Source organism: Leuciscus leuciscus, assembly GCF_965113295.1.
Source record: "Leuciscus leuciscus genome assembly, chromosome: 2".
NCBI lineage: Eukaryota > Metazoa > Chordata > Actinopteri > Cypriniformes > Leuciscidae > Leuciscus > Leuciscus leuciscus.
The window spans coordinates 35,906,645-35,928,021 of NC_138726.1; the positions used below are offsets into that span (position 1 = coordinate 35,906,645).

Sequence of the window (21,377 nt, forward strand, 5' to 3'; positions counted from 1 at the left end):
TTCTGTGTGAGATGCGTGGCGCTTCACATCTGATGTGTGACCCCATTTAACAAAGTACAGTAAACGTTAAAACAATTGTGCTAAGCGCTACTAATTAGTGTGTTTATTAGTATGTTAATAATTTTTAATAATTTGAAAACAAATACCTCCAGCAGTACAATGAACTGTTTTTGCCCAGCTAAATAATAATTGGAGAGTGCTGACACCGAAAACATCGCACTTTCAAGTTTAAAATGGCTGCGCCCACTCCTAAGTTAAAAATAAGTTACATTTTTTAAAATTAAAATAAAACCTTTTAGGTGGGTCTAGTCTATTCTGTTTGTTTAAAAGTTTTAATCAGGTCTCCTCTTTTTGACGTAACAATGGCTAGGTGGCGCTGTCACAAAAAACTAGGGTCATAGAAATGCCCTGAAACTGCAGCCTCCGGTTTTGCAGGAATCTTAGTATTTATATGAAGTGCCAAGTTACTTTCAAAAAGTAATTTGCTCTACTTTGATCGCTACCGTAGAAATCAGTTTATTTCCAAACCATAGGCTAAACTTTTATCCCAGTATCACATAAATAACGAAACGTACTCGGTTACTAACGTAACCTCGGTTCTCTCTAGAAGAGGGAACGAGTACTGCGTAAGTATCTTACGCTAGGGGAAAATCCCTTTTCCGCGAGATATTGAAGCCAAAAAATTATCCTTAATTTTGTATTATTGTAAAACGCGTTGCGGCAGCATACAGACATAGGCAAGACGGCTCGTGTGCCTATTGGCTGTTCTGCGGCAACTGCAGCAGCCTATCGAGCGAGGCCTAACGTGACGTCAGACCCAATGAGGGTGCTTCGCGCCCACTGCGTCACGTCCCGCCGAAATGGGCGTGGCTTAGGCCTATAAATACAGCTCGCAGGCAGCTGATATCTGGTTTTTCATCGCCGAAGCTAACCAGAGCGTGTGCGTGCACGGCAAGATACGCAGTACTCGTTCCCTCTTCTAGTAACCGAGTACGTTCTCTTACGAGAGGTCTCTCGTACTGCGTAAGTATCTTACGCTAGGGGACCCAATGTAAAATGCCGTGCGTGCTGGGATCTGACACCAAAGACCCAAGGGCGAAAGCCCGGGGTTCATATAGTGCATAATCACCAGGGGAACTCACAGGGAGTCCGGGAAGAGGGAGGGGCGGAGCCACGCTCTTCCACATATAGCAGCGTCCCTTAGACGCAAATTACATCATACAGACAGGGCGGAGTACGGCCTGAGCTGATGGGAAATTGTGGGTCTTATTTATTTGCCCATAAGCATTTCGCGGTCGATCAGCGGGCAGTGCTCATCGAGCAGTGCTCAGCAGACACAGTATTCTGAACCGATAGCATCAGAACAGACAGTACTGGTATATTTAGACCGACAACAGCCTGGCCTGTAAGGCGGGAACCTCTAGGTTATAAAACCTTATAAATGTAGACGGGGCAATCCCACTTGACCAGGCCCACGACGAAGCCATGCTTCTCGTGGAGTGCGCTCTGACACCCAACGGGCACTGCATACCCTTGGAAGTGTACGCCAGCGCAATGGCGTCAACTATCCATCTGGATAGGCTCTGTTTCGACGCGGCTAGTCCCTTGGAACGTCCGCTGAACGAAACGAAGAGTTGCTCCGTCTGTCTGAAGACAGATGAGCGAGACACATAAGCTCTTAATGCCCTGACTGGACAAAGGAAGCTCGCGTCTCCTTCCTCGTCAGAGACCGGTAGGGCTGACAGGGAAATGACCTGCGCCCTAAACGGTGTGTTGAAGGATTTTGGAACATAACCGTGCTTAGGTTTGAGTATAACTCTTGAGTCATTAGGCCCAAACTCCATGCACGTCGCGCTTACTGAGAGCGCGTGTAAGTCCCCTATGCGCTTCACCGAAGCGAGAGCCAGAAGAAACACTGTCTTGAAAGACAGGTGTTTAAGATCAATCGTCTGTAAAGGCTCGAATGGGTCACGGGGAATCGTCCAAGTAGTTCAATACTCGCATGCCCTGTAGCCTGAGGGGTGCGAGCGCTGCGTCCATGCACATCGTAAATGTACGGGGTGCTAGGGACAAGCCGAACGGTAGGACTGTGTACTGATATGCCTGGCCCTCGAAGGCGAATCTCAAATATCGCCTGTGGCGTGACGCTATCTGTATTTGAAAATACGCGTCTTTCAGATCTATTGACACAAACCAATCTCCTCGGCGAATCTGCGCGATGATTTTTCTGGCCATGAGCATTCTGAACTGTCGCTTTGCAAGCACTCTGTTCAGTTGCCTTAGATCTAGTATGGGTCTGAGACCCCCGTCTTTTTTCGGTACCAGGAAGTATCTGCTGTATAGCCCTCCTTCGCTCTGAGCTAGAGATAACGGCTCTATGGCCCCTTTGCTCAATAGTTTAAAAATTTCGGCTCGAAGTAGGTGTGCTACTTCTGTTTTTACCATGGTCTCGACGCGTGTCGCGTAGCGACGAGGGCGCCGGCGAAACTGTAGCGAATAGCCTCTTTTTATAATGTCTAGCACCCACTTCGAAACCCCGGGTAGCCTCGCCCATGCATCTGCATGAATGGCTAGGGGTTGAATGCGAAGCGCGCTCTGGTCGCTCAGCGACAGAGGGGCTTCGGTGTGCTGTAACACAAGCGTCGCGCTTATGACTTTCGAGGCAGACATGACATTCGATTGCCCGCGCTCGGCTCCTCTGCGGTGGTTAACCGAGAGGAGGAGGGCTGGGCGAGTCCCGTAGGACTTGTCATGTCTGTGTGTGGATGTGGGCGCGGGATAGCGGGCACATTTACCACACCGAGAGCATTGTCCGCCTGAGCAGAGCGAATGCACGTTGGTTTCGTTTTTACAGAAACCTCGAGACATGCAGGACGTAGTGATTGTGGGTACTGGGCAGTGGGCACATCTGCTACGTTTAATGCGCAATCGAACTGGGTCGATTTTATGTGCGCGAGCCCTGTGTGACGGGCTGTGCTTGAGTGTAGGAATGGGCACTGGGCAGTGGGCATTTTGACTACACTCATAACACCATCGGCCGTGGCCGGGACACCAGAAAATACACTCTTTATGGGATTTATCTGGGTAGCCGTAAAAACGGCATTTGTGTGCAGGCAAGCAGGCAGTGGAACCGGCTTGTTGACTGCAAAATACACTGGAACAGTCACATTTCTTGGAACTGAACGAGCAATGAGTTTTGGTGGAAGTCCGGCCGCAGCGGGACTTGGACACCGTCGTTTCCCTAGGCATGCTAGGACGACTTCGGGGCCTCGGGCTTTACCGCAATCCTGGGCCGCGGCCTACGCGGGGCGGGGCGGCGGCCAGATGAGCGAGAGCGCGGTCTCGCGCTTCGGGCCTGTCGGCCCTGCGAAGTGGCGGCGGTGGGCGGAGGCTGAGGCTGTGAGCTCTGAGCAGACGGTTTCGCACGGCCTGCTGCAGAACTGGAGCGCTTCGGCAGGAAGTGCTTCATAGCCTGTGACGCTTTCTGTACCTCGGCGAAGAGACCTCTCGTAAGAGAACTGTGTGGTTTCTGAAGCTGTTTCATATAGGCCTATAAGCTGTATATGATAACTGCTCTCTCTGGCTCAGCGGCAACGCCAATGCAGATTTGAATGTTCCAGTGTGATTTTGTTAAAGGTTTAATAGACACAGGCAAATCGTTGTAATTTAGGAATGAGATCGCTTGTGTGTTTGAATCGAGATCGCAATCTTTTGCAACTCTATTTATGAGTATTAAATAAATGCTTTAGAAATTTGGCATTGAAACTTTAATTATGTAGATTATCAAACTGTAGCCAATCAGCAAATAAGAAGCATTTATATAAATTTTTCCAATAGAAAACAAGAACAAGAAAAAAAGCATATTGTGTTATATTGTGTCTGAATGCTAAACGCAGAAGTTGTTTTCACTGGTAGTTCGGCAGCTGCACTACAGAAACACTGAAGTAAAAATCATTGTGTGCTTCTCAATACTTAAATTGATGTTTCATTTCCTCGCTTCTCCCTCCTCCAGCCTGTGACCTGGAATCTGATCAAAGTTAGTCATCTTGAAGGACATCTCAATTCTCTAATTGCACTGCGAGGAATCGAGGAGGGAGGAGTGAGGAAGCTTCCAGAGGAGCTATGAGCGAAGATGCACAGGTGTATCCCATGTGGAAGTCAAGAAACCTGACGCACGTGTACATTTTCCTCCTCCTTCACGTCTGTCACAATTAATTTGATTTATGCTTTATTATTATTATTATTTATGAATTTCTTAAATAACTAAACTTCAACAACATATGGGCAGATCCTCTGATGACGCTGTTGAAGTGACACTTGAGTGATCAAGAATATTCCAATGTACAAATCAGAATTTCCTTCGATTCCTCTGTCATCTTTTTCTTTTCTTGAATCCTTCCCTCGCATCCTATGGGGGGTGGAGCTGAGATGCGAGGAAAGGTAACGAGGATGCACAAATTAGAAATGAGAAGCACCCATTGATATGAAAATGAGACACTGTTGATTCTTGTCTCATTGCTGTAAACTGGCAGGTTACACTGTCTACACTGGATGCGAAAGGCGCGACACATCGCAACAAAAGCACATAGAACCCATTATAATCAGTGATTCTAATTAGCGATTTTATGGGGATGTTCAGCTGCATGCAAACTTTAATGCAATACAAGACTTACTACATGATTGTAAGTTACTGAACAATCATCAGTATATGTAGCTGGTTGTAGCCTGTAGCCTATGATGTAGTAGCCTGATATCTTCATATTCAGATTCTAGTCAGAATATGAGTCTGATACTGCTGCATTGGGCTGTGATTAAGGGGCATGTTTCAACCGAACCAGGAAAGAAAATGCCTCTGCACTCAATTGGATAGACCTACAACCAATCAGAGCAACAAAGTAAGTGACGTATGTTCTTCATTCATCTTTCCGATCGACAAATGGCTTTATCGCGGTTCTCTGTTCCTCTTTTAAATTTAATGCGCTGTCGATATCTTCTATAACAGACGCAATGGTGGAATCTACACATCTCAATTCTCCAGCAGCAGTCATCTTTGTTGTAAACAAATTCAACCCAAGCGCTCTTTGGTGACGTGGATGATTATGCTACTGTTGATCATCTGTCCATTATTGTATAAAGCCCGCCCTGACAATTCCATTGGTCCGAACAGCTCTGGTTCGAGCATAGTTGCTCCACAACGGATCAAGTCCAGACCGAACTTCCTGACCTCAAATGTTGTGGGCGGGGCTAAGTTCGGCTGGCATCCAGGCTAATGATGATGTGTATTTATTTAGCTTTGTGTTAGTTAAGAACAGAACCATGGTCAAAGTACTCTGAATGGGTATGTGTATTACATTTTACACAATTCATTTCATTTGCATAAATTAAATTGAAAATAGCCTAGTTGTCATAAGTCATCTGTGTATAATCTGCTTTTATTTGCTTATTTAAACCATGGGAACATTAATAAAATGAAACCGATGACACATTGTTTGCATCATTGGCCTAAAAGTTGTCGACAGCATTTGATATTGAGCAATTCTCATATTCTTTAACCTCATGTTATACGACTGAATTTTAACCTCATTTAGGCATATCTGTAGTAGACGAATCTGGCAGTAGACGAATGTCCCCAGCCATGGCCTTGCAGTTGCTAATTATGTTAATAATATGGCAAATGCTAGTAGGCCACTGCAAGTTCCTTAGAGGGGAGCAAGAAGGATTGGTCAGAGCTGGTAATTTTAGGTGGCAACACCAAGGGTACCAAAGTCCCTTTAAGGCAAGAGAGTTCACTCGGCGGCCATAATTGTAACATCCCCAGACAGCTATTTCCAGTATGCAATTACCGTTCCTATTTATCTTCTTGAGAAAGACAAAATCAACATAACTGTTTCTCAACATTGTATCTCAATAACATATTTGAAATCAGGAATACAATCTTACAACAATGGTATCATAAACTGACTTCTTTAGCTCAAATCGTGCAAAAACGTAAAAAAAAAAAATTTAATTAAATAAATAATAATAATTCAAACCTGTATTTCTGGCTGACCAAGCTAATTAAAAAAAGGTAATTGTTCTAGACGAAAGGCCCTATTTACACTTGGTCACTTCATGCATTTTCTCTGATCTGTTAGCTATCCGTCACCAGAACTGTACAAATATGCATACAAAAAGAACTTGCTGTTGATCAGCACTTCTTGCTAACGGGTGTTCACACCACGTCTTTATTACGGAATAAAAAAAAAACTCCCACCATGGCGAGCTCACATTTTTCAGGTGCAGGCAGAGTGTCTCACTTTTGTCTGCTGTCTCATTTGACAAGATTTTGTTTCACAGTGAAACCTGCACACTGCGTTGTTGTCTTTTTTCCTTTAAGTGATGGGTGGTGAAATACCACCACCTACTATGTTGCAGTGTCAACCATGTTACTATTACTGCTGATATACATTTTTTGTATGTTTTGCATTTCTTTCTGTAGTCGCATCCACTATACTGCGGAGATGACGAGTCAGCATCGTCAACTTTCTCTTTGCTGCTGACACTGATTCAGGAAACACTAGTTCATTAATAAATTATTAAAATGTCCTTTCTGTTTTTTTCCCGACACACTCATAAGCATTACTTTTGTGGCAAGATTTATGTGTGCGCTTAAGCCCTTCATTTACTATATTTTAAAGGCTCATTATTATAGTTTAGTATTTCTCTGTAATGTACAACAGATTAGCAATGTTATATATAATATTCTTTCTTCTTTGCTGCTTAAATGAACAACTACTAGTTTTTTCTGTACCTTTGGTTTCTCTGTCAATTCCAATGCATAAGCCAGCACATTGGTCTCGGACACTAAACCCTACCTCTATTACTAACTTTTCTCAGATGTATAAAAACATCTGTGACAGTGAATTTTTAGACAGCTCTCTTCCTAATATTGACTTGGATGAACATTTCAACCGTTTCAGCTCTACCTGTATCAGTGTTTTAGATTCGGTTGCTCCATTAAAACCTAAACGCCTAAAAAGAAAAATTGAGCCGTGGTTGAATGAGACTGTACACAATTTTAGACGGCTATGCAGACAGGCTGAGCGAAGATGGAGAAAATATAGACTTCAGGTGCACTATGAAGTCCTGAGAGATGCCTTGTCTAATTTTCAAACCGCAGTTAAGAAAGCAAAATGTCAGTATTTTTCACAAATCACTGAAAAATATAGACAAAAGCCAAAGCTAGTTTTTGCTACTATAAACTCAGCTTTAAATCCTCCCACTAAAGCTTATCCGGTACCCTCTCACCTAAATGGTGATGACTTTCTTAGATTTTTCTCTAAGATAGCAAATCAAAGGCCAGGTACTGTTGAAACTCAGAACATTCATAACACTGATAACACTCAGTTTATACTTTCTCCATGCTCCTCTGTTTGTCACGAATTCGAATCTATTTTTTATTTAATCTCTACAAGAAACTATTGCCCATCTCAGGCCTACAGTCTGTTCATTGGACATTATTCCACCTCGTAGCTTTATACAACTTTTTTGATACACTAGGGCCAAGCTTACTCACCATTGTTAATAAATCACTTAGTCAAGGGATTTTTCCAGCTGACCTCAAACATGCTTTGGTAGTCCCATCAATCAAGAAACCAGATCTCAATCCTTCTGTTTTTAATAATTACAGGCCTATCTCTAACCTGCCTTTTATTTTTTTTAAATTTGAAAAAGTTGTATCAAATCAACTACACTCCTATTTAAACCTTCATTCTATATATGAGAAGTTTCAATCTGGATTTTGAGCCCTCCACAGTACTGAAGCAGCACTACTGAAGGTTCTCAGTGACATCTATCTGACAACAGATGCTGGAGATTCTATTATTTTAATGCTTTTAGATCTTAGCTCTGCTTTTGACATGGTGGACCATGATATTCTTTTGTCTAGACTCGAAAATGATGTGGGGCTGAAAGGAACAGTACTAAATTGGTTTAGTTCTTATTTGAAAGATCGAAAATTTTCTGTCCGATTTGGTTCCTCTGTGTCCTCTGCTGCCCACCTTCGATGGGGGGTCCCTCAGGGCTAAATTTTGGCCCCTACGCTTTTCCCCCTGTATATGCTCCCTTTGGGATCCATTTTTATGAAATATGATGTGTCGTTTCATTGTTATGCAGATGACATTCAGATCTACGTTCCTATTAAACAGGCAGGAAAAAATTCACTTGAGCCCCTGCTGGCGTGCCTAGATGAAATTAAAAAGTGGATATCTGCAAACTTTTAAAAATTAAATGAAAACAAAACTGAACTAATACTCTTTGGCCCTTCTAAAAGTAGTTTAAGCCACCATCCTCAAGTATATACACTTTCTTCGTCAGTGAACACCTGTGTGAAAAATCATGGTGTTTCGTTAGATAGTGTCCTGAAACTAGATAAGCAAGTAAATTCTGTTGTCAGATCGTGTTTTTTCCATCTTCGTCTGCTGACCAAAGTTAAGCCTTTTCTTTGTCCCCAAGCCTTTGAATGGGTGATCCATGCATTCTTATCATCTCGACTAGACTATTGTAATTATTTATACTATGGAATAAACTCCACTACTCTAACACGTCTTCAGATAGTCCAAAATGCAGCAGCGAGACTTTTAAAAGGCATCTGCAAACGTGAACACATTACACCGATTTTAGCATCACTTCACTGGCTGCCGGTTCGCTTTAGGGTTGATTTTAAAATTCTCTTATTTGTCTATAAGTGCCTAAATAACCTAGCTCCCCTCTATCTTTCTGAGCTATTAGTGCAATACAATCCCTCCAGAAGTCTTAGGTCAGGGACACAGAAACTTTTATCTATCCCACAGTACAGGCTCAAACACAGAGGTCATCGCGCCTTTGCCATTGCGGGCCCTACATTATGGAATAGCTTGCCTTTTCATGTTAGATCTGCATCTGACCTGTCAATCTTCAAGTCACGTCTGAAAACCTACTTTTATTCAATTGCTTTTACTAATCTGTAATTTGTATTTTAATTTTGTCTGTTTTGTCTGTTGTGTAATTTTATACTGCTATGTAAAGCACATTGGTCAGCTTGCCTGTATAAATTGTGCTATATAAATACATTTTGACTTGACTTGACTAGTCAATAGAGCTGCATAATTCAGGATAAATTGAGAAATCACAATTTTTTTTTTTTTTTTTTAAATAGAGATCACAATACTCCCACAATTCTGAATAGACAACTGAACAAAACAACATAATTTAGATTCTGACGAAATGTTATTTGCTGCAGTCTATTTAAATATATATTGAGTTAATTTGACCTTTTTTTAATATATAATTAATGATTCATTGACTCACTCATAAAGACTTTACTTGTTTCATTCATTACTGGATGAATCAGTGTTATGCATTATACATATAAATGAATGATTCAGTGACAAATACATTTTATTAACAGTCACTTGTCACCAACTACGGGTGTAACGATGTAAACGATACAATCTTTATTTGAAGCATCAAGTTACTTACTTATTTTGAGTATAATTTTTTTTCCAGTACTTTTGTGATAATTTGAACTATTTGTAACAGAGAAATAATTATACTGTGTGGTTGAAAAGTCTGTTTCTGAAGCTGTTTCATACCTGTACATGACAACTGCTCTCTCTGAGTCGGCGGCAACGGCAACGCTGTGTTTCACTGTAATCGTACTTGTCAAATGTTTAATAGACATAGCAATAAAATTGTCATTTTGTCATTTAGGAATAAGATTGTGTGTGTGTTTGAATCGTGCAGCTCTACTAGTCGACTAGAAAATATTCAGTCGGGGGCATCCTAAAACTTACTCAAGATCTGAAACTGGCAAAAAAATAAAAACAAGACCAACCTCATTCTTAAACCTCTATACTTTCTCTGTTGATTAAATCTCCACTTTCTCTCTTTTTACAGCTCTTTATGTCCGTTCAATCCATCTATCCCTTTCCCATTGAAAAGGTCATGAAAGCTCCCTCTTCCTGGTCCCACTGACCCCTCACGACCCTCTGACCTTCGACGTGTGTTCCTGTCATCTTCAACCCACTCCTGCTATGCAGCCATGAGCTCTACGCTATGGAGCCAGGAGAAGCCTCCTGGCAGTTTCCGGGACGACTGGCGGTTCTACATTGTGGTGAAGGAGTGCACCGTGGAAAAGCCGGGTCAAAAGACTCAGCGCATCCCACGTGGCAGCCTTGGTCAGGCCTGCCAGGAACGTAACAGCCTTGGTCGCACAATCCCTCCCAGCAAGGGTAAGCGCAGCCTACGCATCCTGGACCAGACCAATGTGGTGGTGAGCGTGGATGAACGGGACGTGATGGAGCTGGAGGAGAAGCTGGCGGAGCTGCTGTTCCCCATCACCAACTGCGAAGAGCGTTACAGTCTGCTGTGCAACAGAGCGCGCCTGGACAGGGCCCATGACATCAACTGTGGATCAAAAGTCCGAGTGCAGCTGAGGTCCGGGGACGAGCCCCTTCCAGGCGTGGTCCGCTTTAAAGGAGCTCTGCTGCCTGACCGGGCGCTGAGCGGGATCTGGTTTGGTGTTGAATTACTGGTGAGCAATGCTGTTTGTCTTGTTTGCGTTGTTTGTCTGGTTTTGGGTTCACCCAGCCCTTGAGCGTGTGATCATTACAGGACAAAGCTGCATTTGTCTCCAGGGCTCAGCTGGAAGATTTGAACGAGCATAACTATAGCCTGTAGGCTGTTGTGTGGGTGAAGGCCAGACTCAAACATCATACATCAACAATAACCTTTGTTCATATGGCAAATTTGTGACACTATTATGTGAGTTCTTATGACTGGATTGGTGTATGCAATGTCTTTTTATCCTCTGAAAACCATTCTGTCTTTCAGGAGGAGGGCCGGGGTCAAGGTTTCACAGAGGGCTCTTATCAGGGTCAGCAGCTGTTTCGCTGTGAAGATGAATGCGGTGTCTTCGTTGCACTGGATAAACTTGAGCTCTGGGAAGATGAGGAGTTGGAGGTGGAGCGTGTGACGCTAGAGGATAATGACCCGGAAGTGGAAGGCGAAGTACCACCACTGGAGATCAACTCTCGAGTGTTGGTGCAGACACGGGACGGCCCGGAACGGGGCACTGTTATCTTCTGTGACTTACTGCCTGGCAACGAGAGTCTTGGATACTACGTTGGTGTTGATATGGTAAATTAATTAGACTGTTCAGATGGCAATAACTGTTCTTAGCGGCAAAGTTACAATTTAATATTAGCATTTGCATTAAGATATGTCTTTTTTCAGGTAGGTCAGATGTTTTAGAAGGTGCTTTTTACGTGAAGTTTATTATTATTATTATTATTACAATAGAATACAAGGAATACAAATTCTGGCTTATGCAATGCATTTTTTATCTGATAACCGATAAATTATATTTGATTTTGTCTAAATAAATAAATAACTAAATCCCTGAAAGCTAAACTCAGTAATTTAAAATGTCACATGCTATAGGCATTACAGAATATTATTAATGTACAGAATATGTATATTAATTCTGAGATTTGATAAAGATTACATTTAACTATTTAATTAATGTATTAGTGTGTTTAAATATTAACTTTAAGTGAGTGTTGATGGCAAAGGTAACCTAAAAAATAGGAGAAATGTGCATGAACAAACAAATATCCCCCCCCCCCCCCCAAAAGCAAGCAAACAAACAAACAAACAAACAAACAAACAAAAACAAACAAACTGTAATGTCAGTCTATAAAAATATAAAATACATGATAAAATACGCCACCGTATGCCATACTGTACCGTACGCAAAAGTTTAGTGTTGGTAATAAAAACATTTATACTAGAAATAAGAAATAATACTTTTATTCAGCAAGGACACATTCAATTGATGAAAAGTGACTGTTTACACATTTTTTATGTTACAAAAGATTTCTATTTCAAATTAATGCTGTTTTTTTGCTGACGTCAGAGTGGAGGGATGGATTGAAGGAGAAATGTAGAGACAGCTCAGTTTGCTCTGTGTGACCACCATAATGGCGTACTGCCAAATGCTCACACAAGACACAACCAACACACGCCATTCCACTGTTCTCCTCTTTTCACCCTTTGTTTCTCTCTCTTCTGTTAAACTCTTACTGCTCTTTCAGTAGAGCTCAGCTGGACTTGCTATCACTGAGATCTAAATGATGTGAATAGCATTTAGGTTTTGATGAGTTTTATTACTTTTAGTTTGCTATTGGTCTTTAATAATAGATTGAATAGATTAGATTTGATATGTTTGGCTTTATTTGGTCAAGTAGATACATAAAATAGTAACAAGGAAAGGGCTATACATTAGAAATATAAATTAAAACAAAAAAACAGTGGAGATCTGGCATGTGAAGGGTGTGGGTTTAGAGTCCAGATACATCAGTCATTCTGATGATAGTGTAGGTTGTGTAGTGTAGCCATTAGAGAATTACAGCTCTCAGTTAGTGAAATGGGTCCTGTCTGGGTCAGAACAGGAACGCAGTTGAAGATAGAGACAGGCCAACTTTTGTTTGGAAAGGGTTTATTTTGAGGTGGAAATTACAGTGTTGTAGATGTGAATGCTTTTGAGATGATCTAGGTCAGGTGCAGTAATAGGGTGCTGTACCTCTCGCCCTCAGGACAATCCCATTGGAGACTGGGATGGGATCATCGACGGTAAACAGCTGTGTAATTTTGCTAGTCTTGAACACACCCGTCTCGTCCCGATCTGTGATGTGATGCCAGGTAAGGGTTCTCACTTCATAGTTATACTTCTGTATTGGATTTTATTCTGGCTTTTAGTGTGGTTACTTACTGCTAGAAACCTGGTTTTAGTTGTACTATTCTTTTCTAGATTGAGTTTGAGCACCTCAGATGCAAAGTTTTACAACTAGTACTTGGATGTTACAAAAGAATATAAAAATCATAAGACAAGAAAGTTTTTATAAAATATCAAATTAATTTAAAACAAAAAAAACAGTCATTACATTTATTTAAAAATGTATAGTTTATTAAATTGATTTTCTATTGAGTTATTGTTTATAGATATAGATATTTCATTGTGTGTTTTAGACTTCAAGTCAGGGTGTAGGCTAAATATTTGTTGTCAGACAGTGTGTGTGTGTGTGTGTGAGTCATGTTAACTCGCAGGAAACAGAAGCTCTTTTGTCTAAAGGTCTTGTTTTTGTGAGTGGAGTGTGTGGAGCTCTCTTTGTTCTCTCTATTTAATGATTTGTTTGTTTGTGTGCATGTTCATGTGTGTGGGCAAGATGTCTTGGTTGTTAATGTCTTAAAGCTACCACTCTTCCTTATTCAATCTGTGGAACTAAAGGGATATTTAACACAGTTACTCAGGGTATAGCCTGCTGCTCTATGTGTGATACTGTATGCGATTTATATACAGTGCGTGCATAATTATTATGATCATTTTTTTCAAGTACATTTTACCAATTCAAAACCACATTAATCTTAATAACTACTGTACATTTTTGCCTTATATTCAGGTGTGCATAATTTCCTTTTCAGTAAAAATGGGCCAAAAAAGAGATTTAACTCGCACTAAAAAGTCAAAAATTATTAAATGCTCATGAGAAGAATGCAATACCAATGCAATAGTAGAAATTGCAAAATTAAGGCGTAACCAATGGACAGCAAAAAGCTCATTGGTTTAGCAGGGTCATACAAAAACAGACCAAAAAGAAAATACACGTTAACTGAAAAAAAAAAAAAAAAAAAAAAAATGAAGGTGAAGAATTAGATGTGAAACCATCAGGAACCCTTTAGTCTCCAGTTGCCAACCATCAAGAACCCTTTAGTCTCCAGTTGCCAACCATCAAGAACCCTTTAGTCTCCAGTTGCCAACGGCAACCTACCTGGAGTCTCCAGAAGTACAATTTGTCAGGATTTCAGAGATTTGCTATGGTAAAGAATCCTGAAATATGACCCACACTTAATAAGAATCACAAGCTGAAGTGATGTGAAATATTTTTTTCAATTATATATCACTTATAAATGATTAAATACAAAATTAATAGTAGTTATTAAGATTTATGTGGTTTGGAATTGGTAAAATGTGCTTGGGTAAAAAAATATGATCAGAATATCAACTCGCGCTGTATGTGGACATTTTTGGAATCAAACTGAAAGTTCAGATTATTACATTATTAATGTTATTGGATAAATCTAATAACTTAAAAAATATATATTTAAGTGAGAAAACTATCTCCTTTGTCCTATGTAAAGAAGAGAATCTTATGGATTTTGAATGACATGATTATGTGAGCAGTTTGTGTGTCTTTATTTGCTTACAGAATACTCCATGCAGGATCAGAGGCTGACCAAAGTCTTTGCCTGCAGGGGCAGCAGCGACAAACCTGGCAGCCAGAGCAAACCAAAGAGCAAAGGTAATTATCCTGTTATATATGTATGTAGTCTGTATGTTTTTACAACATAACATTTTTAGATGCTAATGAATTTTTTCAATTCGAGACCACATCAGAGACTAATACTAGCATAGCCAAAGCAAATAAAAAGATCTTAAGTAATTATTGAATATAAGTTATTCAGTCAAGAGCTGTGAGTGATTTTCTCTTTTTCTTTTGTTGTTTGATTAAAATAAAGGCATAGACAGCAGCAAGCTAATATCACTTTAATATCTAATGCACGGATCATATATATTATTGATATTCAATGCGATTTTCTTCCAACTGTTTACATTCACTTAAGACATAATCAACAGTTTTTTATGTGAATGCTCTTCAAGATGGAGATTTTGACATATTTTTGTGAGTATTTGACCATTTAGTCATGAGCCCAAATGACGAGCAAGTATTGACTAGGCAGCATTTCACCAAGCAAGATTTCACTGGTTGCGTGCAATCAGAAAAACTGCCTACATCTTGCCCTTTCCACAGGTCTCCTTTGAAAAATAAACTAGACACTCATCACTGCCGTGTCCCATGTGAAATGGCCTTTAAGCCCAAATAATACTTTACCTGTCTCAGAGCATGCACACAGGAAGGCGCCTGTCAGACACTAAACTGTATATAATGTGATGCTATAGTATGCATTTATTATGCCTAATCCATTTTGGTGAGATTTGACAATTTTTTTATATACTGTTTTTAGAATTGTGTAGTGCAATTTCTGTTGGATTCTTCTTCATAGGTATCACTAGTATTGACAGTGCTATTATATTAGGGATACCTGACATAAAGATCATACGCCTGTTGTTAAAATTGTTGGATTTTATTTACTTGATATGATGAAAGTCTGTGGTTTGGAAAACTACTTGTTTGAAAGAAATATTAACAAAAAAAGAAAGCAGAAAACAGTCATTCTTTGGTACTGATGGACATCCTTTAAAGTGGTCATGACATGAGAAATCAAATTTGCCTTGATCTCTTGACATATAAGGTGACATATAAGGTGTTATACCATTAAAACATCCTGCAAGTTTCAGAGCTTAAAACATCCTCTTCATTATAAACAAAGCATTTTTTTTTATAACAAGCTCCAAAAACATAGGCTATTTGATATTGCGGGATCTGTGACATCACAAAAATACATTTGCATATGACTACGTCCAGAGCAAGACATTGATGAATAGTTATACTTCATTGCACCATAGGCCCTGCCCGCTTTCATTCATTGCATTTGCTGACACTAGATGCGATCATCACGTCACTTATGCTGTCTACACTGGATACAGTATACAGATGCGCATTCAGTTTCTGACAAACTCCACGCACTTGAGTCTGTCGCCAACAGGACAAATGTAAGAATTAAATAATTTTCACTTTGGTCGTGTCCAGTTTAAACAGCACGTTTACATTTCTGTACAGACTTCAGAAGGATCCCTGAATCGTAAACAAGTGGATGGTTTATTTTAATTGTGTACCGGATCGCATCGGAGGATTATATGTTTGTTCGGAGCATTTTGATTTATAATCGAGGCACACTGTAATGGAGAGTTTTTAAATTAACTTTTGTTGAAAGATGTATTGGATCTGACAGCAGCTGCATCACAAACCACAAGTAAATTATTTCATAATGCTATGTCTGTAAATTACATTATATTGATAATGTTTTCGAAACACTTACTTGCTTGCAATAACGAGCGGGCATTCATACTGTTTCCTATGCAATGACGTTAGACTATCATAACAATGGCTGTTTACTGACAAGCCTTAAAGGAGCCGCCTCTAAAAAACAGGATCATTTCAGACAGCGGGTCAGAATGAAAGTTTTAAATAATGATTTCTCTGCATATATATATATATATATATATATATATATATATTTTTTTATTTTTTTTGTGCAACATTATAAGTAAACCTAAAGAAACATATTAAAATAATTTTAAAAAATCCATGTCATGACCTCTTTAAGGTAATTGTGTATTTGAGGTTTTTTTTTATCCCTCTCTAGAACCATTCTCTATTATCTTAACATGAACTGGATATGACATAATAAGCTTTGCTGAACACTGCATGACTCGCTTTGGAGTCTCTCTCTGTCTCTCTCTCTCTCTCATTCTCTCTCTCACTCACTTACTCATTTCTGCAAGAATACACACAAATGTCATAGAGTTGTTATGGTGACATGACATCCATGTACAACTCTTAGATTTTACTTAATCCCACATGTAGAAACACATATTCCCCCTTTTTCTTGCATTCTCTCTCTCTCTCTCTCTCTCTCTCTCTCTCTCTCTCTCTCTCACACACACACACACACACACACACACACACACACACACACACACACACACACACACACACACACACACACACACTATTTACTGTCTATCTTCCTATCGTGACTCTTATTCAGGGTTAGGCCTGCAGCCTGGCAGCAGGAGCAAGTCTGAGTTTTATTATACACTAAATGGCAGCTCGGTCGATCACCCTGCCCAGTCCAAAGCCAAAAGCACATGGTACATAGATGAAGGTAATCAATAATCAATACAAATGGAAGACTGCGGAACTCTAATGATAAACATCTTAACAGCAAGGTGCCGCCCTTCAGATATCTAGCCTAAAATTAGAACTTACTTCACTTTAAGTTCCTTTAATAATCTTGTCATGAATAAGTCATCACATGTTAATCAATGACTTTGAATACATCAGCTGTGATTTTAAAAGCAACTTGCTGCTGAGATCTTTTATTGGGAGTCTGGTTCACTGTGACGTGAGTGGCATGCAACCTCATAGCATGACATCATTGATCAGAAAATGAGCATCTCAGGTGTTTTTTCTGAATGTTCTGTACTACAGACATTTGTGCTTGCATTTCATATTCAGTTTTCAACTAAATTTAGCTATAAGGCAATACAAAATTAATTAATTAAAAAAAGTTAAATTTAAATTAATTATATTTTAATTTATATATATATATATATATCATTTTTTTTTGTAAACTGCATTAATTTGTTAGTTGCAGCATATATGGCATATTTAGTATTTGTGACTAGTTTAATTTTTTGTATGATTTGTGAAAGCCTTTTATATTTGGTATTGCTGGTACAATCAAGCCATATCTCCACTGTGATTGTATGTGTGTGCATATGTATTTGGCGTTGAACATATTGGGACACTGTATTCCTTATAACATTGCTTTCATCTGTGTAACTATTTCATATTTCATGTCACACTATACTAACATGCACTATTGGAGGACGTTGCAGGGGGCGGCTTGTTATTGGTTATGGGTCTTATGTTGTGTTTGTGGCCTGTGCTGCTTTTGTTCTCCTTCACCAGGCTGTCTGTTCACCACAATTCTTATGCTTGATTCCTATGGTGACTTTTTCCTGCAACGCATAACAATGTTTACCAATATCTTCATATTTTATGTGTTAGTATGTGCTTCAGTGAGGAGAAAATAACCAGCACTGATCAGCTCTGAGAGGACATCATATTTTGGCTAATGTGGTTTAGTATACACTACATTACTGTTCAAAAGTTTGGGTCAGTAAGATTTTTTTTAAATGTAATTCATCTTTTTATTCTTCATCCTTTTATTCATAATTTTAAAGTATGCATTAACTGATCAAAAGACAGTAATAGCATTTATAATGTGACAAAAGTTTTCTATTTCAAAGAAACATTTCTTATTATAAATGTTGAAAACCGTTGAAAACATGATAATTTTTTTTTTGAGTTTGATGAATTGAAAGTAAAAAAGAACAGCTTCTTTTTACGTTCTATTTATCAAAGAATACAGATTTTTTTATCATGTTTTCTACATTAATAACAAGAAATGTTTATTGAGCACCAAATCATCATATTAGAATGATTTCTGGAGGATCATGTGACTGAAGACTGGAGTAATGATGCTCAAAATTCAGCTTTGCACAGATTTTAAAATAGAAAACAATGGAATTATATTATTAATATTAATATTTCTCAATATTACTAGTTACTATTACGGTTACTATTTACTGTATTTTTTTTTTCCAAATAAATGCATTTTAGTGAGCATAAGAGACTTCTTACAAAAATATTACCAACCTTATTCATTAATCTTTCCAACCTTAAAGGGGTCCTATTATGCTTTTTCACTTTATTTTTTTCCAACTTTAGTTGTGTGTAATGTTGCTGTTTGTGCATAAAAAAAGATCTGCAAGTTTACAAAGCTCAAAGCCCACTCCAAAGAGAGAGATTTTATTTTACAGAATCCCCTTTTCAAGAACTACAACGAATGACTCGTTTGGACTACAACGCGATTTTTCCGGATCTTATGAAGTCACAATGTTACTCATTTAAATAATTCGCGCCCACGGAATATGTAAAAAAAAAAAAAGGCCTGGTTGAGCTGCATTAGAGAAGACAGTGTTGTCACTATGCCAAAGAGACACTGGTTTTTCCGCAACATTCCTAAAGGCGGGCGTACACTGTGCAAGTTCGGACCTTTGGGAGGTTGTGAGATATTGCACGTTACGAGTCAGTTAACCTGATAATCGCATCAAAGCAGCTGGTACACGACACGACTGTACTGCACGGCGAGCCGGTGGCGATCGCACAAACTTTCGCGCTAAACACAGAGACTGGAGCTTTCAATGTTGCTGCTAGCTTCGGATAGAAAAAAGAAAAAAAAGGATTTGTGTGCAAATGATTTGTTGAAAAGCAGAGAACAGCAGCCATTCCTTTCAACAGAAACAACTAGAGAGAGAGAGAGAAAGAGAGAGTGTGTGTGTGTGTGTGTATGCATGCACACGCTGTATGGTTGCAGCCACTGAGCTATAGCCTAATAAAATTAATCAATTTAGCCTATATGACGTGGTTATTTATGATTTGGCAAAAGGGGACAGCCTGTAGAGAGCCCGAGTGAAAAAAAATCGCCTGTGAGGTCGCACGACAGCAAAAATCGCACCGGCTTAAGGCTGACGAACTTAGAGTGCTTAGTTTATTTTAAACACTGTTCCTGAACATTATAACCCCAGCGTTTATCTGTGCGCTGCACATTTTATGGAGAACAGCTTGTTTTCTGTTGCTTTTGTAAGATGGTTCACCGCTCCTTAGGAAAATTAACCATGGTTTTGTGATCGATTACTGTTTGTATTACCTTAGTTTTCCAACAAATATCACAATTAAATTGTGGATAATATCGTATCTATAATGTATAATAAAATTACACACAAAAAAACATACCACTCTGAAATGTCCTGGTAAATCCATGCTTGCAAAGTCTGTGTATGAAATCCGTTCTGCACGATCCTCTTGTTCGTTAACATTGTCAGGATCTGAATCGGGCTTGAATTGGTTTGAAATAACCTTAATATTTACACTAGAGAAGAACTCTCTGTTATGGAGAGACGGGACATTTCGAGAACACACGCTAAGCACTGCCAATCACAATACACCTGGCCAGCTGACCAATCACAGCACATTTCATATTTCGGAAGGAGGGGCTTTATCGAAATCGGCGTGTTCGAGCCAGACCAGGGAGAGAGGCTGCAATAATGTAAAATATGTGAAAAATAATGTGTTTTTTGAACAATCAAGCATGAAAACATATTCTAAATCAACTAAATCAAGACTTCGTAAAAGGGCATAATATGACCCCTTTAAACTTTTGAACAGCAGTGTATTAATGTAAATCTCCTTAATGACATAACTGTTTCATTTAAGCCATTTGAACCATTTATTATAATTTCATAACATTAGTTGTGAATGTCATCAGACGGTTTAAATTGATTGATCAGTTCCTGGTCCTTCACACTGATGCATTTTCTGGTTATTATGACCTCTTGGTACAGGCTCTCATTTCTTTGGCTTTGTTTCTTGATAGTCGGTGAGGACCCAGCCAAATCCCTGACGGACATGCCCCCAGACTTCAACCCAAGCTCGTCCCCCTCTCGAGCTCCACTCACAAACCCTTCACTGCCCATTGATAACAAGTTCCACTCCCTGCCCTTCAGCTTGAGCCGCAAAGTTGGCCCCAATGGGAGCATGAGCCACGGCCCCCTCTCCCTGTCTGCTGGCTCAGTGATGGGAGAGCAGCAGGAGGTCCTGCCACCTGCTACCACGCCTGTCCAGAGGCCTCCATCACCACCACAAGGCCAGCCAGGGTTAGAGGTCGGGTCGATGGTGGAGGTCAAAGAGAACCCACCGCTGTGTGGGGTCATCCGCTGGGTTGGTCTACCTCCAGGACTACAAGAGCCACTAGCTGGTCTAGAGCTGGTCAGTAGATTCATGCGTGTTTGCTGTACTGTAACATTAGTATGAAGTGAACATAAAAACACTAGCATTCAAACGTTTTGGGTCAGTATGATTTTTTTTTCTGAAGAGATTAATATTTTGCAAGGATGCATTAAATTTGAAATTGAAATCTGTTTTCAACATTGATAATAAAAAGAAATGTTTCTTCAGCAGCAAATCAGCGTATTAGAATGATTTCTGAGGGATCATGTGACACTGAAAACTGGAGATATGGCTGCTGAAAATTCAGCCATCACAGGATTAAATAACAATAAATTATCATTTTTAAATATATTAAAATATTTTTATTTTTGATCAAATGAATGCAGTCTTGGTGAGCTTAAGAGACTTATTTGCAAAAGATAAAAAATTCTTACCAATCCCAAATTGTTGAAAGGTAGTGTATATTAGTGTATACATTTGCTATATTATAAACTGTTTGTTTCTTATGTGTGTGTTTAGGAGGAGGAGTGTGTGGGCTGCACTGATGGCACATTTAAAGGGATTCGTTATTTCACTTGTCCACCAAAGAAAGCTCTGTTTGTCAAACTGAAGTGTTGCAGGCCAGACTCACGATTCCCATCCTTACATCATTCACCCAACCCCATAGAACGATGCAACTCCATAGGTAATAAACACACTTCAAGTTTCAGAGATGTGTCAGTGCATACGGTTATTATAAGCTTACAGTATTGTTTACTT

General features: G+C 39.5%; 1 protein-coding gene across 2 annotated transcripts in view; it reads left to right on the forward strand.

Moving 5' to 3' along the window:
- Positions 1-21,377, forward strand: part of cyld (cylindromatosis (turban tumor syndrome)) — a 36,947-nt gene that overhangs the window by 7,630 nt on the left and 7,940 nt on the right. Inside the window, exons 2-8 of one of the 2 annotated variants that reach the window (XM_082161138.1) lie at positions 9,916-10,552; positions 10,852-11,157; positions 12,615-12,720; positions 14,286-14,378; positions 16,810-16,926; positions 20,266-20,657; positions 21,138-21,303. In XM_082161138.1, the coding sequence (XP_082017264.1) occupies positions 10,061-10,552; positions 10,852-11,157; positions 12,615-12,720; positions 14,286-14,378; positions 16,810-16,926; positions 20,266-20,657; positions 21,138-21,303 (1,672 nt within the window). In that variant the 5' untranslated portion in view covers positions 9,916-10,060. The remainder of the gene's footprint in view (positions 1-9,915; positions 10,553-10,851; positions 11,158-12,614; positions 12,721-14,285; positions 14,379-16,809; positions 16,927-20,265; positions 20,658-21,137; positions 21,304-21,377) is intronic. The other variant, XM_082161139.1, reaches the window with a different exon arrangement.